A 17,327-nucleotide genomic window follows, 5' to 3' on the forward strand; every position below is an offset into this window, starting at 1 on the left:
TCATATTTGATTAGTTGTTTTCAATGTTATATTATTCTTAATCCGCAGTCATCAAAACGATACAATGTGACTAAATGTAGTGGAGTAAAAAATAAAAATGTTGCCTCTGAAGTGGAGTAAGTAAAAAGTATCATAAAATGAAAATACTCAAGTGAAGTACAAGTATAAATAAGTATAAATATAATAAATAAGTATAAATTCTGTTGGCAAGTAATTGTATTCCGTAAAAATATATTCCACATGCAACTTGTGTCTGTCTACCGATACAATCAGTCTATGTTTAGCGCATATTATTTAATTTAAACATCCAACCAGGCGGAGAGTCATTAATTTGTCTCCATCTTTGTGTTTGTGTTAAAATGTATAAAGTAGAAACTTCAGTCCCGCTCGTGAGGCGCGTCCGGAGGGCTGAGACGTCACATCCGCCCTTTCCCTCCGGAAGTACAGTTAATTTTTTTTTATTTCACAGGAAAGAGAAGAAAAAAACAGCTGTTGTTGAAAAAGAAAACATCAAAGTGAGTTTGGTTAACGCGTGTCTCGGCTTTATGTTCCCGCAGCCGTGAGTGCGGCGAGGACCGCTCTCCCCTCTCGGTCGGTCCGCCTCCCGCTTCCCGCTGACTTCACCAGCGAGTCCCGGTTCGCTCATTTGTTGCCAGTGGGCTGCTGCTAGCTTTAGCTCCCATCACCCATCCCGACCACTCGCTAGCGGGCTAACTGTCCGTCTCTGACTGTCCGCACAACTCCCGGAGACACGGATCTACGTCGACTGTCGGACTACCAGTGAGCTACTGAATGTAAATGGCGAATACGTGAGTAAATTGTGTCACTCGCTAGCCGGCTGGTTGAACTACGATGTATCACTGTTTGTGTTCAACGTTAGCTGTGTGGGTTGTTGGTAAACCCAGGTAACCGTGTAGGAAACGGGCTGTAGTTCAATTTAGTATAAAACTAGTGTTGATTTTGGACACTAAGCATTTGTGTCGGCTCTTTTGAAAGCTTATATTCTGTATTCACCTCGTGAAAAGCAGAAACCACATGATGCCTGGAAGAAAAGTGTCAATCCTGGCTACTTTTATAAAGTAGAAATGTGAGGAATATGTTGCATCTCCTCTGTTGTGTTGATCTCACAACTCTTAGTGGTTATTTTTTGTCCTGTGTTTTGACAGGATGCCAGCCCCAAAGAGAGGATCATCTCCTCATGAATCTCAGCCCAAGATGAGGAAGTTGGATGATGATGGGGAGGATCTGCCTTCCAAAACTGCACCAGCTTCCAATAACAGGTCCCTTAAAACAGGAAATACGCGAGAAAATGTAACGGCCCCACGGACTAAGAAAAAACTGTGTACTTCTGCGGAAGGGGGAAATATACCCTCCAAGTCATCCCAACAGAGTTCCTCTCCAAAGGATTCCAGCAAAACCATTTCTGACCCGCCCGTCAAAAAAGCCAAGCTACTGATAGCCACAAGTGCCTCCTGCGGAGAAGCTCCCTCACAGAAAGCTAACCCCAAAGCTTCCCTGAAACGGACAGCCTCCACAGAGTCCGAGGATGATTTGAGTAGTGACAGTAGTAAGACTGAGTTCTTCAGAGAGAGGGATGATGACGACAAGTCCTGCTGCATCAGAAAGTATTCTAATCGGGTCAAAGCTAAGCGCAGGGTTGAAGAGTCAGCGCCCGACACACAGGCGACGACCAGCGGGTCGCCATCTGCACCTGGAGACCCTGTTCAGATGGACCACAATTATGGTAGATTTTCCGATTCAAGTGTGGGAGAGGAGAATCCGGATGAGAAAAAAGAATCTGCACTGTCTGACACTGAGCAACAGAGACAAGACATGTCAGTTAATGCCACACAAGCAGAGTCTAAGGACACCATTGTCTCTATCAGAGGGAGTGCAGAAGCTAGCATTGGATTCAAGTGTGCAGCCGATGAAAGTAAATATGAGGAATTAACAAATCCAGACAGCCAACAGCTCACAGATGATGACACACAAACATCATGTAGAGAAATATTGGACCCTGTTACTGCAACAGCTGCCGGTTCGCCTTGCATCACATCCAATGTAGAGGATAATGAAAAGACGGACTTTGCGGCCAAAAGCCAAAAGGATGTAGTTAAGGAATCTCTTTCAACGTCAGCGGAAACACTGTATTCTGTTACTGTGGAGGAAAATCCAGGCTGTGACGGTGAAGTACAGGTAGATGAAAGGACATCTTGTCAAAGTTGGCCGGAGGTGAGCAGTGAAACTGAAACAAAGGAGACGACAGAGTCTGGTTCTGAGGAGATAAAGCTGGATATCAAATGTACAAGTCAGCAAGGAGAAAATAAAGTGCCGGAAGTGATTACAGCAGCCAGTGTCTCTGCAGACCACATCGATGTAGAAGATAAAGCATTGGTAAACAAAACAAATTCATCACCAGAAACGATCCTGGTAGAAGGCAGTAATCCACAAAGTCAGAGTGAGGAAAGTCTAACACCAGAGACCCAAACAGACCTCAGTGTCAAAATTCAAGTTACCTTCAAAGAGGAATCAAAATCGGAGGATCAAGTGAGCCATGAAGTACCAGCTACAATTACCAACTCATGTGATGGTGTGAACAAACTAGTCGGAGAGTCGAAAGAAAAGCTTGAAGAAAGTGAAAGGCGAGACGTTGAGTTCCTGTCGACTCGGGCTGCTGTCGGTCCTGGGTCTGTTGCTGAGCTACAACTGAGCCAAGAGGTGCTGGACACAACAACTGACAGCCAGAGTGAAATACTGACGTCAGATTCTGATTTGGTTCCAGAGCAAAATCAAAGCGAGGTGCTCCCCGATTGTGTCGCAATCTCAACCGTTCCCACTGACGTGGACATGCCGACTAAAATAACACCAGAGGAGAGATCTGACTCTGCACCTAAAGAGGATAATCAAAACCAGGAAGACCACACTCCAGGAATACACGTTAAAGTCAAAGAAGATGCAATGACGAGTCAAGAAAACGAAATGGAGACAAACTTTGAACGTGCCCCTGCGACACCAGAGCAGGAGATTTCGAATCAAGTGGTTACAGCGGAAATACAAAGCCAGAATAACCAGGGTGTCTGTGAACGCTCCACAGACACTTCTACGGAATGTAATGAGGAGCATGCGTTTAATCCTAAAATAATTGAAAATGAAGAGGAGAACTTGGAATGTACTAGTAGTGAAACTGAGAGACCGACCACGATGGCATCAGAGATTTCTAAACGCATCACATCTACAGTGGAATTACAAAGCCAGGAGAAGCAAGAAGACAGTGAACGCACCACGGACATGTCTGACAATGCAGAGAAACATCCAGTTGCAAATTGTCAGAACGCCAAAGATGAAGGTGGGGTCGGTGCTGAATATGTTGCTGCTACTGAGAGTCAAATAGAAGAGAAAACATCAGAAGAGACTTCTAACATTGTAGTAGAAATAATAAATCAGGACAACTGTGCATCTGCTGAACGTCATGATGATCATATGGTTGAAATTATGGAACAAGAAAATATGAAACATGAGGAAGAAAACAAGCTGAGCTTTGAATCAGTGACTGTAACAGAGAGTCAAATGGAAATGGAAATGCAGACTACATCGACATCAGAGGTTTCAAATCAAGACGCTTCAGTGGAAATGAAGAAAAGCCAAGTAGAAGTGGACATGCAGACTACAACCACATCAGAGATATCTAACACAGCGGCGACAGTGGAAACATGTCAGGAACATCAAAACGAAGTGAAAGGGGAGACTGCGACAAAATCAGTGGATATTTTTAACATGGCACCGACAGTAGAGACGCAGGACCAGAAAAGCCAAGAAGTTATTGAACCTGTGAAAGACCTATTGATGAAACATCATGAAGAAGAAAACAAGCTGAGCTTTGATTCTGTGACTGTAACAGAGAGTGAAATGAAAATGCAGACTACATCGACATCTAAGCTTTCACATCGAGAGGCTTCAGTGGAAATGGAAAAAAGCCCAATCGAAGTCGACAAGCAGACTACAACCGCCGCAGAGGAGATATCTAACACAGGACAGAAAGTGGAAACATGTCAGAAACATCAAATTGAAGGGAAAGGGGAGACTGCGGCAAAATCTGTGGCGATTTCTAACATGGCACCGGCAGTAGAAACACAGGATCAGAAGAGCCAAGATGGCATTGAACCTGCAACGGACATATTGACGAAACATGAAGAAGAAAACAAGCTGAGCTTTGAATCTGTGACTGTAACAGAGAGTCAAATGGAAATGCAGACTACATCAACATCTGAGCTTTCACATCGAGAGGCTTCAGTGGAAATGGAAAAAAGCCCAAAAGAAGTGGACATGGAGACTTTAACCGCATCAGAGGAGATATCTAACAAACCAACAGTAGAAACGCAGGACCAGAAGAGCCAAGAAGTCATTGAACCTCCGACAGACCTATTGACGAAACATCATGAAGAGGAAAACAAGCTGAACTTTGAATCTGTGACTGTAGCAGAGAGTCAAATGGAAATGCAGACTACATCGACATCAGAAGTTTCAAATCAAGATGCTTCAGTGGAAATGGAGAAAGTGGACACGCAGACTACAACCGCAACAGAGAAAATATCTATCGCACCACCGACAGTGGAAATACTAAGTCAGAGAAGTCCAAATGAAGTGAATGTGGCGACATCAGCTGATATCTCAAACATGGCGCCGATGGCACAAACACAGGCTCGGAGCAGCCAAGAAGTCATCGAACCTGAATCTCACGAATCGGAGAAAGCTCAAGAAGCTCTTATGATTCAGACCTCGGACAGAAATGGAAATAAAAACAAGGTCATCACAGAATATCTCATTGCACCAGAAAATCCAAGGAAAGTGGATTTGCAAACAACAGCAACACCAGGGGAGACTTCTCATCAGACGACTACAGTAGAAATACAAACGGTCATCACAGAATATGTGGAAATGGAAAAAAGCCCAAAAGAAGTGGACATGCAGACTTTAACTGCATCAGAGGAGATATCTAACAAACCAACAGTAGAAACGCAGGACCAGAAGAGCCAAGAAGTCATTGAACCTCCGACAGACCTATTGACGAAACATCATGAAGAGGAAAACAAGCTGAACTTTGATTCTGTGGCTGTAACAGAGAGTGAAATGGAAATGCAGACTACGTCGACATCAGAAGTTTCAAATCGAGACGCTTCAGTGGAAATGGAGAAAAGCCCAATAGAAATGTACAATCAGACTACAACCGCATCAGAGGAGATATCTAACACGGCACCGACAGTGGAAACATCATATCAGAAACGTCAGATTGAAGGGAAAGGGGAGACTGCGGCAAAATCAGTCGAGATTTCTAATATGGCACCGACGGTAGAAACACAGGATCAGAAGAGCCAAGAAGTCATTGAACCTGCGACGGACATTTTGACAAAACATCATGGGGAAGAAAACAAGCTGAGCTTTGAATCTGTGACTGTAACAGAGAGTCAAATGGAAATGCAGACTACATCGACATCTGAGCTTTCACATCGAGAGGCTTCAGTGGAAATGGAAAAAAGCACAAAAGAAGTGGACATGCAGACTTTAACTGCATCAGAGGAGATATCTAACAAACCAACAGTAGAAACGCAGAACCAGAAGAGCCAAGAAGTCATTGAACCTGCGACAGACCTATTGACGAAACATCATGAAGAAGAAAACAAGCTGAGCTTTGATTCTGTGACTGTAGCAGAGAGTCAAATGGAAATGCAGACTACGTCGACATCAGAAGTTTCAAATCGAGACGCTTCAGTGGAAACGGAGAAACGGCCATTAGAAGTGTACAATCAGACTACAACCACATCAGAGGAGATGTCTAACACAGCACCGACAGTGGAAACATCATATCAGAAACGTCAAATTGAAGGGAAAGGGGAGACTGCGGCAAAATCAGTGGAGATTTCTAACATGGCAGCGACAGTAGAAACACAGGATCAGAAGAGCCAAGATAGCATTGAACCTGAGACGGACATTTTGACGAAACATCGTGGGGAAGAAAACAAGCTGAGCTTTGAATCTGTGACTGTAACGGAAAGTCGAATGGAAATGCAGACTACATCGACATCTGAGCTTTCACATCGAGAGGCTTCAGTGGAAATGGAAAAAAGCCCAAAAGAAGTGGTCATGCAGACTTTAACCGCATCAGAGGAGATATCTAACAAACCAACAGTAGAAACGCAGAACCAGAAGAGCCAAGAAGTCATTGAACCTGCGACAGACCTATTGACGAAACATCATGAAGAAGAAAACAAGCTGAGCTTTGAATCTGTGACTGTAACAGAGAGTGAAATGGAAATGCAGACTACGTTGACGTCAGAAGTTTCAAATCGAGACGCTTCAGTGGAAATGGAGAAACGCCCAATAAAAGTGTACAATCAGACTACAACCGCATCAGAGGAGATATCTAACACGGCACCGACAGTGGAAACACAGGATCAGAAGAGCCAAGAAGTCATTGAACCTGCGACGGACATTTTGACGAAACATTATGAAGAAAACAAGCTGAGCTTTGAATCTGTGACTGTAACACAGAGTCAAATGGAAATGCAGACTACATCGACATCTGAGCTTTCAAATCCACCTGCTTCAGAGGAAATGGAGGAAAGCCAAATAGAAGTGGACATGGAGACTACAACTGCATCAGATATATCTAACACAGCACCGACGGTGGAAACATGTCAGGAACGTCAAAATGAAGTGAAAGAGGAGACTGCGTCAAAATTAGCCAACATTTCAAACATGACAACAACGGTAAGAACACAGGACAAGAAAAGCCAAGAAGTCATTGAACCTGCAACGGACATATTGACGAAACCTCATGATGAAGAAAACAAGCTGAGCTTTGAATGTGTGACTGTAGCAGAAAGTCAAATGCAAATGCAGATGTCATCGACGTCAGAGGTTTCAAATCGAGACGCTTCAGTGGAAATGGAGAAAGTGGACACGCAGACTACAACCGCAACAGAGAAAATATCTATCGCACCACCGACAGTGGAAATACTAAGTCAGAGAAGTCCAAATGAAGTGAATGTGGCGACATCAGCTGATATCTCTAACATGGCGCCGACGGCACAAACACAGGCTCGGAGCAGCCAAGAAGTCATCGAACCTGAATCGGACGAATCGGAGAAAGCTCAAGAAGCTCTTATGATTCAGACCTCGGACAGAAATGGAAATAAAAACAAGGTCATCACAGAATATCTCATTGCACCGGAAAATCCAAGGGAAGTGGATTTGCAAACAACAGCAACACCAGGGGAGACTTCTCATCAGACAACTACAGTAGAAATACAAAAGCAGAGTAGTCTGAAGGTCAATGAACTCACGACAGATGCTGAAGTAGTTGAAGAAATTGTTGATGCCAATGCTGAGAGTAAAGAAAACCCGGAAAAGGTTATTGCAGATTGTTTGGATGCCACTGAGAATCCAACCGAAATGGATCTGCGAACAGCAACACCAGAGGATATTTCTTATCCTCCACCTACAATGGAAATACAAAACCCTAGAAGCCAGGAGGTCCATGAACTCGACACAGAAGTTCAAAACGATCTAGTGAGCATAAGTTGTGAGCGTAAAGAAAATGAAGACACGATTAATGCTGAATGTGTTGAGGGTGCTCCAGTGGTTCAAATAGGTATTGAAATTTCTCCAGCGCCAGAGGAGGTTTCTAATGCATCAGAACAGCAATACCCAGGTATGGAGGAAGTCCATAAACATCCTGTGTTCTTATCAAATCAAACCCCCACGCCTCTTCCTATGGCTGAAAGTAAGGATAATGTAAACATGCAGACAGAGCAGAGTGCAGATGGTATCCAAGTGGATATGGATGTAATAAGTGGATCAATAGGAAGGGTACATTCTGCTTTAGAAGAAGACACAGGGGGGCATGTGGTTAATCATGTTAAAGAAGAGGCTGCAATCATGTCCTCTGATAAGGCTGACCGTGATGTCGTTGGTAATATTGAGGGACACGCAGGAGGAACTGGAAGCAATGAAGTAATCGTGTTTGTTTGTGGCCAACCAGATGCCGTTGATATTGTAATTCAGGCGTCAGAAGGACAGATTAAGACTGCCTATCAGTCAGAGGTTGAGATTCATGACAACCAGATGGTGTATGAGCCCATTAGTAGTCCGGAAAGTAACGATGAGAGAGAGATTTCTACAGCATCGGAGAACCACAATGGTTTGTCTTTACTGGACATGCAGAGCACCCAGCAGATGGAAGGAGATTCGCCGACTAATGAAGGAAACGGTTGTGACCAACAACTGGTCTATGAGGAAAGCGTTGCGCAACAGGTTTGTGTCTCAGATGGCCAGGAAGTTGAAATGGAAGCGCAAACTGTCCGAGTGCCAGAGAGTTGTGTCCCTGCACAGTTGGAGTGGAGTAACATGAATGAGGATGTGAAACAAGTCGCCGTGATCAGCTCTAGCGATGACGTCTCAAGGCCAGATAGCCAGTCAGGAGATGCCCCAGAAACGAGTGAAAGCAATGGATCGCCAGACTGTGTCAGTGCTACAGAGTTTCCTCACCACGGTGACTCTGGACTTCAGGAGGTTTCAGACGTCACAGTGACGACGACTACAGCCGCCGCCACCAAAGTTGAAATGCCCGATAGCACATCTGAAGAGGTTTTGATCTTGGAACCGATCCCAGAGGGTGAAATTCACATCGATATTGTCACTCAAGCAGCGGCCGAATCAGGTTTGTCTGACTCTTTTTCGGCGCAGGTGGATCCAGACAGTGCTTTGGAAGGGGACATGGCAAATGAAATGATTTTAAATGCTTCCCAACAAACTGTTTACCTTGAAGCAGAAGTGCAGCAATGTCAAATGTCTGATGTGACGTATACAAGTGAGGTTTTATATCAGGGGAGCAGGCTTGAGACCGAAATTTCAACCGACGGTGTTGAAGTTCTTCAAAATTCGGACCAAAGCCAGCAGCCATCATCCGCCATGATGGATACCTCAGAGATTGAAATCGCAAACTCTCACACTCAAGTCACGAATGAAAGCAGCAATGTACTGGAGACAGAGAACACGGAGGCTAATTTGGACCTAAAAGAAGTGCAGATTCTGGAGGATATGGAGATCGGCCGTGAGATCGTTGTAGCCGAGGAAGAGAGTGATGCAGATAGTGACATTGCAATAATAGAAAAACCCCAGGAAACGCCCAAGGCAGTCCCTCCTAAAGAGTCTGAGAAGATGGCTGATGAGAAACCTCAAGATGACACTTGTGGGACCAGCTTCAAGCAAAACACCACAGCTGAAAAGACTGAAGACGATAAAAAGAAACGGGAGGCAGAAAAACCGAAGAAACAAGAAATGAACACACAGGCAAGAACCAAAGCCCGTCTGGCAGCTCTGGCCGAGCAAAAAGCCGCTGCTTCGAAGAGAACGGCAAACCGACAGCAGCTGAACCTCTTAGCGTTGTGTCAGGAGATCGCAGAGGACATTGCTACAGACAGCATGCTGTTGAAGAGGATAGAAGAGGAGAAAGTGGCGGCGGCGGCCGCAGCAGCCAAGAGCGAAGCCAGTAAGAAGGAAAGTCCACCTGTCGACACACCGGAGGCAGACGGTGCTTTGGTTGCGACTCCTGCCGGACCAGAAGGGAGCTCTGCTTCTGTGACACCTGCTTTGGAGGCATCGACAACCCAGCCCTCGACGGACGATTCGGCTAAGGCCAAGCCTCCCGCCGAGCCTGCTGCAGAGCCTCCAAAGAGGCGTTTCTTCGTCACGCAGATTTGTGTGCCACTGAAAGCCCACGAGAAAAAGAAGCTAACCCGATATCAAAGACTGAGACAGGTTGAACTGCAGAGAGAGAAAATGTCTTGGGCACGTGTGAAGAAACTTAAATCCGACCAAGCAAATCAGATGTTTTCAGACATGGATTGGCAAGTACCCCTGTCTGCCTCCTCTCCTTTCTCAGTGCGTCATGTGACCACGGCTCCTCCGCCTGCCGCAAGTCAATCAAAAACACCTCTCCCAAGTCCTGCCTCAACCAGCAAGCCTGCAACACCCCCGGCAGAAGTCCCGAAGGTTGAACCTCCGAAGCTTGAACCTCCGAAGCTTGAACCTAGTACGACTGACCCCACTAAAACGGAAACCTCCCAAAGCGAACCCACTAAATCTGAACCTGACAAAGCTGAAGTCTCCAAAACTGGGACTCCGAATACTGGAACACGTAAATCCACAAGGCAAACTAAGGCTCAAACTCAGAAGGAGACCCCTGCTGCAGTGCCCGTCCCAAAAGTGACCAAATCAGCAGCCAAGAGAGGGCTTCCGGCGGTGCCCCCGCCCATGCCCAACGGACTGAATGCGGCGAAACAGCAGCCAGTTGAGTACAAGCCATACAGACCCAGACCTAAGTATTCCTTTGCTGACTTTGAACTAGATGATGACCCATTACCAGTAGCTGCGACGAGGCCCGGCCTTCAGTCGAGGCCGATGCGACCGAACGCCCAGTTAAACCCTGCAGCTCAGTCAAAACCCACAGTTTCATCACAGCTTGCCAACCAGGCGAAACTCCAAGCTCAGCCCACACCTGCCAGACAGATCTCAGGTCAGCCAAATTCCGCCGTTTCAGCGTCGGCTCAGTCAAAGCCTGCCGGTTCCACGACTCCACAGTTAACGCCCGCCCTTGCAACGACACCCCAGTCGAGGGCCTCCGCCACTGCCGCGGCTTCATCAACACACGGACCGTCGGTTAAAGCACCATTGAAGTCTCCCGTTTCGACGACGCCCCAGTCGATAGCTGTGTCGACTCCGGTTCAGCCCAAGCCCGCTGCTTCTGCTTCACCTCAGTCGAAGCCTGCTGGAAGTACAGCTCCGCTCAAGCAAACGGCATCTCAGGCTGCTGGCTCAACCAAATCTGAGCCCTCTGCTTCGGCGGCCGATGTTGGTTCGATGCCCCGGAAAATCCCAAATGCACCACCATCATCAGAAGACGGCAAATGCAAGGTAATACAAAAATGAAGGTCATGATGGGCGTCTCAAACGGCAGTTTGGATGGAAGATGTTACTCACCCCCCTGTCTCTTTCTGACTTAGGATGCAGCTGATCCCACCTCTGCCGTTTCTCCTGAGAACAGCTCAAAAGAGTCAGATGACACACTGAAGAGTGAAGAAAAGCCTGCAGGTATGTAATTGTTTACAGTCGGCGTCAATTTGTCACATTGTTTTCTTTCATGTTATCACCGTTTATAAAATCACAGGGTTATGAAATCTTTGTGAAACACACTGTATATATATATTATTAGAATTATTAAGAAGACAGTTCAATTGATATCATGTCGTTGTTGCTACTTTATAGCATGGCAACATAGAGCCAGAAGATTAATTTTAGTTTTCCAAAATGTGCATGTGTGAACTGTCCTTTTTCTTCCAGTCACTGGTGTTGATCCTTCTCCGGAGAAGAAGACGGAAGCAGTCGATTCAGCCGAGAAGACGTCGAAAGCACCTCAAGAGTAAGAAGTTTCTCTCGCGTAATTTGACATGTTCTCTCCTCGTAACGGCGGGAATCTGAAGTGATGCGGCGTGTGTTTTGTATCGCAGGAGAGCAGCGGAGCCGCAGGATGGCAGGACTCCTCTCTCGGATGCCTGTCTGCAAAAAGAAGTCAAGAAACTAAAGGAGGCGGACAAAGATGGCACCCAAACCATTATTGTGAGCATCCGTCTGTTGTTATTATACAGGGTATAGCAAGCAAACCAGAGGTCAGACTTTGCAGGTGGAGGCCGTTACACATTACTCAGGGTAGTTGAATGAATTGTTGTGTATGTTGGCAGGATGAACACCAATGCAAGGCGTGAACTTTGCTTTCTTTGTCTCGTAGGATGCAGGACAGAAGCATTTCGGAGCCGTGGCCTGCAGCGTGTGTGGGATGCTCTACTCTGCTGCCAACCCTGAAGATGAATCCCAACATTTACTCTTCCACAACCAGTTCATCAGCGCTGTCAAATATGTGGTGAGAGGAGGTTTCCTCGTGTTACTTGTCTTATTATCGGTCCTGCCTCCCGTCTCACAGCATTCACTCATCTGGGCAAAACACAGATGCATTTATGAATACGCGAGCATCACACCAAGCATGTGTGGAGTAGTTTAATTTACCAAATAAATCCCCAAGAGTTAGAAATGTATCTGAACCAATTCGAGGAAACTAGCGTGTATACAGTACATGGCATGCACTCGGATGCCGCCTCCATAGTCTTACACTTTTGTTGTGACTCAACACCATGAAACACCTCAGAACTTTGTTTGATTGCATCTTGAGAGTATAAAATATTACTCTGGCATACTTTAGTGATTAAAAAAAAGAAGAGCCACTTGGTGTTCTGATCGCTAAACTGTCTTAATGTTCTCTACACTTTAATCTTTAACTTAAATCATATAATGAATCATCCCGTTAAAAAAATGTGTCTGCAGCAGCATGAAAGAGGATCAAGCGATTATAATTACGAGGATAAAAAGTCTCAAATATAACTGATAATAGTACCAAAGCTTTAATAGATAAAAGGACAGAATTGATGAAACATCCATGTGATGTAAATAGTTTACATATTTAGTATAATGAAGTATGCTCATTTGCAACATCGATAGCACATGGGAATGAACTCTATTGATCAAATGAAGACCATGAAGAACATAAATGACTCATGAGGACAATAAAAACATTCTGTACGAGTTTCCCTTCCATAAAATCCCTCTTTTTTTTCTCCCCTCATTCTTTCAGGGATGGAAAAAAGAGAGGATACTGGCGGAGTATCCTGACGGCAAGATGATTCTCGTCCTGCCGGATGATCCCAAATATGCTCTGAAGAAGGTACAGTATGTTGACTGCCCTTTGCCATTAGAAGATTATTTATCACTGGTGAGGACAATTCTGCTCAATCAATTAAAATATATTTAGTTTTAGGTGTGGCAATGTAATTTAGAATGGTGAAATAAATACTAGGTCATTGTTTTATACGCCGCAAACGGCAGCATGTTATTATTTGTGACGACACGGTAACTGTTTGTTTCTCAGGTGGAGGAGATCAGGGAGATGGTTGACAACGACCTCGGCTTCCAGCAGGTGGAGACCAAGTGTCCCTCTCAAACCAAGACCTTCCTCTTCATCTCCAATGACAAGAAAGTGGGTGGATGCCTTATAGCGGAGCACATCCAAGAGGTAAGAGGCCGCAGTCCTGCGTCATCGGCACACGTGTATCACGTCAAAACAACAGCCATGGAACGACAGTGCATTGTAGTGTTCCGTAAGCTGAGCCTTGTGCATGATCACAGGGCTACAGGGTGATCGAGGAGCCAGTCCCCGAGGGGTCAGAGGGGGAAAAGGTGATGTTTGAACGTCAGAGAGCTTGGTGCTGCTCCACCACAGCGGTGCCGGCCATCTGTGGCATCAGCCGCATCTGGGTGGTCAACATGATGAGACGGCAGGGCATCGCCTCGCGCATGCTCGAGTGCCTCAGGTCAGTGCGTCTTTAAAGAAGAAGAACAAAACCCAGCAACATCTGATGTTCTATGGCCTCAAAAACAAATTTCACAGGTTCATTGTGTGAAGTATTCTGTTTAGTTCGCATGTGCAAATTCAGTGTGGTTCTAGAGGAACGTATGCAACGTGACCGTTGTTATTGTGGGCTTGAAGTGAAGCTTTAAACGTCTACCGTTGTCACTGGGATGATTGAAGTAACGCATCGTTCACTTTTTCTCGCACAGGAACGACTTCATATACGGCTCGTACCTGAGCAAAGACGAGATCGCTTTCTCCGACCCCACGCCCGACGGGAAACTCTTTGCCACACATTATTTTGGCACCTCTCAGTTTTTGGTGTATAACTTTGTGAGTGGAACGAACTCGTCCCAGTCCAGCACGGATGCAGTATGACCGTCTCCAGTAGAGGTAACAATGGATCTAACTGAGACGCCCACTGAGCAACGGGAGGCTCCATCTCTGCACGCTGTCTGAGGCAGAATCTGTATTTGCATAACCCTTTTTTTTCTTTTTAAAAAAATGTAAATTACTCCTTTGAGTGGACACACATTGGTTTAAATCTCAGGATGAAAACAACAAGGTGTTGTTGAACATTTTTATTAATTCACCCCTTTAATCCCTCCCCGAATAGTATTTTGAACAAAAGAGTATTTTCTTTATACATTTTTAAGCAAACGATTGGTTTCATTAGAAGTATAGCGTTGAACTGACGGCAATAGAAAACAAAGAGCATTTCATTGTTTTTTTTATCGTAATCCCCGAGAAGCATAAAGTTGCATTAAAATAAAACGTTTATTTTAGTGCAGGGCTCCAGACTAACTTTTTTAACTAGGAGCACAGTGGCCCCTAACTTAAAATGTTAGGGGCGCAAGCAGAAAATTTAGGGGCGCACACAGGGTTTTCCAGGGTCAAAATTTTTTCACCATCTATTCATACAATCTAGGTGTTGAGTGAGAGATCAGCAGCTGACCGCTCTGCCGTGATGCGCGCACACATCCGCGCACACGGGTGAGCACACTCCTCACTAGCACCCCCTCCCCCCGTTAACAACTCTTCTCGGCTCGCCCAAATTTACTTTATGCAGGAAAAACCCTGCGCACAGTAGAAATCCACTTGCAAAGTTTTCCCATCATTTCTACTGTATTACTGATAAATAATTTGAAAATATACAATCTTATGCCTTTTTGCAATCATGAACTGCAAAACATTCACAACAGAGAACTCTTCAGAAGTTACTGTATTGAGTTTAAACATATTTTAAGAGAAAACATACCTTGAGCATGTGCATGTTGCACTTCGATGTGGCCAATCAAAACATTTATTGGTTTCTAGAGATGCACCGATCAGGTTTTTGGTGCCGATCAGCGATCACTGAAATCAGTATCTGCCGATCACCGATAATACCGATCACGGTGTCGATTGACGCATTCTATTTATTGTGGAGCATTATTGCTATGAGGACTATGAGGAAATACATATATAAAGCAACTCAAACATTAAAGAAATTACAGATTTCTTTAAACATTTCGGACTTTTACTTTGAGAAATGTCCTAATTGATACATTACAATTGTTTGATTGCTATTGTAGGGGATTTCAGATATGTATGGAACACATCTGCATTATTCATTTCCTGGAACTCTTGGGGAAATCTATATACAGGACTTTTCTTAACATACAAAAGTCTGACTAATTTTTATAAACTCTTCCTTGGTCCAGTAAAAATGTTCTAATGTTAGCATATGTTAAGCTAAATCTCAGAAACGATCTCTAAAGATACTAAATCAGTTCTTTGTTTACTTTTATATGTTCGTGTATGATTTGTCGACATCTTATTTTGAAAAACGGATGTTTCACGTGGTTCTTTACGCTAACTTTGCAAAACCGGATGTTGTCACTTAAATCCTTCCGCTAACTTCATCAAAACCCTCGCGCGCTCCCGATCGAATGTGTTTACCGTGAGCATCAGTCTCTAGGGGCTCAGACATGTGAGAGTCGGCTGAGTTGACCCAGAGATTCAACTCGGGGGACGGGGACGCCGCTCGGTGGTGAGGATCCCCTCGTGGACCTCTCACTCTGCGGCCCTCGCCCTCGTTGTGTCTCCGCTGCGGTGCGCCTCTTTTCACACATTAGCCCCCCCCCCCTGCTCTCACACACAGGCCAGCCTTCTTCTTCGGTTTTCGTCTCCTTTCTTCTTCTTCTGGAGTTAATGTCGGTTAGCAAACCAGTCATTCAGGCATTACCGCTAACTATAGTGGGCTGAAGTGTAGAACAAGTTTGTCAGCAACAAAAATATTTAATAACAAAACCAAAAAAAATCTGCTAATTTACTGGTCGCGCATGCGCGAGTTGATGAAAAATTTACTCGCACTGTGTCTAATTTTAGGCGCAAAATGCGACCATTTGGTCGCAGTCTGGAGCCCTGTAGTGTTCTTTTTCTTTATTTTGTTTTAATATTTTTTACTTAATTGATGTAAACTATGTGTTCATTCTTTTATGGTTAAAAGCGACAATGCTTTAACGTCACAACCACACGGTTAAAGTATCCCCCGTCCCTCCAGGATTTCATTTTTATTGTAACATTTCAAACGGATCATCCAAACCAGGCGACTTTCAACAATCTGGTTGAAGAGATGTGGGTTAGAGATGTAGCTCTGGCATTAATTGCGTGCTCTAACTTTCTAAGATCACCTCGCTTGCGTCGTCGTGTTTTCGAGCTGAGCCATAAACTATACACCGTTTAGCGGGGCGTTGTAGCCGCTACTGTGTGTGAGTGCCGTCTTATATTGTCACCGCTTTTGTTTGTGCCTGGACGATTAATGTGGGACTTAAAATGTCCATTTGTTTTCTTAGCCATACGGTATGGTCTTTTTATTGAGTTAGTCTAGAGCGTCATCCTCCTATTCCTTAGCAACAACAAATGTATCACAATATCATGTAGAGTTATGCATACTATTGACGACATTTATAATGGTCGAGCGCGCGGTCTTGAGGCTCGGGTGTTAAATGGAAATCGAGCGAAGGTAAATGTTATCCAGATTCAGCCCAAACAGGAATATTTGCTCAGTGATCAACACGAGGGAGGGGGGGGGGGGAGTGGTAGAACCTCAGAACTCCTCAACACAGATTTACAGAATCATTGTAATCCATCCCTTATTTTCTTTTCTTCCTTGTCAAAGCGGTTGCTTTTAGAAAGACGTGTCGTGTAAGAAAAATAAATTTGATTTATACGAAGCTGTTATGTAAATATTTATTTAAATAATAAACGATTTAAAACAATTTTGCTTGCTGTTCTCTTTTTGAAAAGCACTTACTGTAAATATTGTGTTGTTTTTGTAAATATATGTGTGTGTTGTTGCCTTGCACATTGCTGAGAGCATTTGCATTCATTTCCTCACTGCACTGTGTGTGTGTGTGTAAAACAAAACATCTTCTTCTCTTGAAATGTGACCTGAGCGTTTACATAGTTTACACTGGGCCCATAACTCCTCTGGTTGTATTGATCACCAGGGCCATCTAGTGGACATTTCTGTTTATGTGCCAGTGGCATTTAAACTATTTTACCGAGCACTATTTTGGAGTAAAGATAATCTATCTCCAGAATGAATATACATGTGTAGCTTTTTAGGACCGATATATATTTGAGATAAGTGTGAAATGCGGAAATTGTGTGTCTGTTTTCTCTGTGTAGTTGCAGATGTAAACACTCCCCGCTTAGTGCATTCCTCGACACTCCTGTCACAACACGGACCAGCTCGAAGGCAACTTCTGAGAAACGAAACGACCCAAGAACAACATGGATACTTCCTCAGGCAGAGAGTGAGAAAACA

At 44.6% G+C, this 17,327-nt stretch overlaps 1 protein-coding gene across 1 annotated transcript; it reads left to right on the top strand.

Moving 5' to 3' along the window:
* The first annotated feature begins 511 nt into the window (after window positions 1-511).
* On the top strand, window positions 512-16,776 carry LOC130206137 (mucin-4-like). Its single transcript, XM_056433938.1, has 10 exons — window positions 512-809; window positions 1,167-10,971; window positions 11,061-11,148; window positions 11,398-11,476; window positions 11,565-11,673; window positions 11,843-11,974; window positions 12,740-12,829; window positions 13,034-13,177; window positions 13,291-13,475; window positions 13,723-16,776. The coding sequence occupies exons 1-10, from the start codon at window positions 799-801 to the stop codon at window positions 13,889-13,891; spliced, it is 10,812 nt and encodes a 3,603-aa protein (XP_056289913.1). The 5' UTR covers window positions 512-798; the 3' UTR covers window positions 13,892-16,776.
* Window positions 16,777-17,327: the final 551 nt, after the last annotated feature.

The sequence above is a fragment of the Pseudoliparis swirei genome, chromosome 16 (assembly GCF_029220125.1).
Source record: "Pseudoliparis swirei isolate HS2019 ecotype Mariana Trench chromosome 16, NWPU_hadal_v1, whole genome shotgun sequence".
In the NCBI taxonomy this organism is placed as follows: Eukaryota; Metazoa; Chordata; class Actinopteri; order Perciformes; family Liparidae; genus Pseudoliparis; species Pseudoliparis swirei.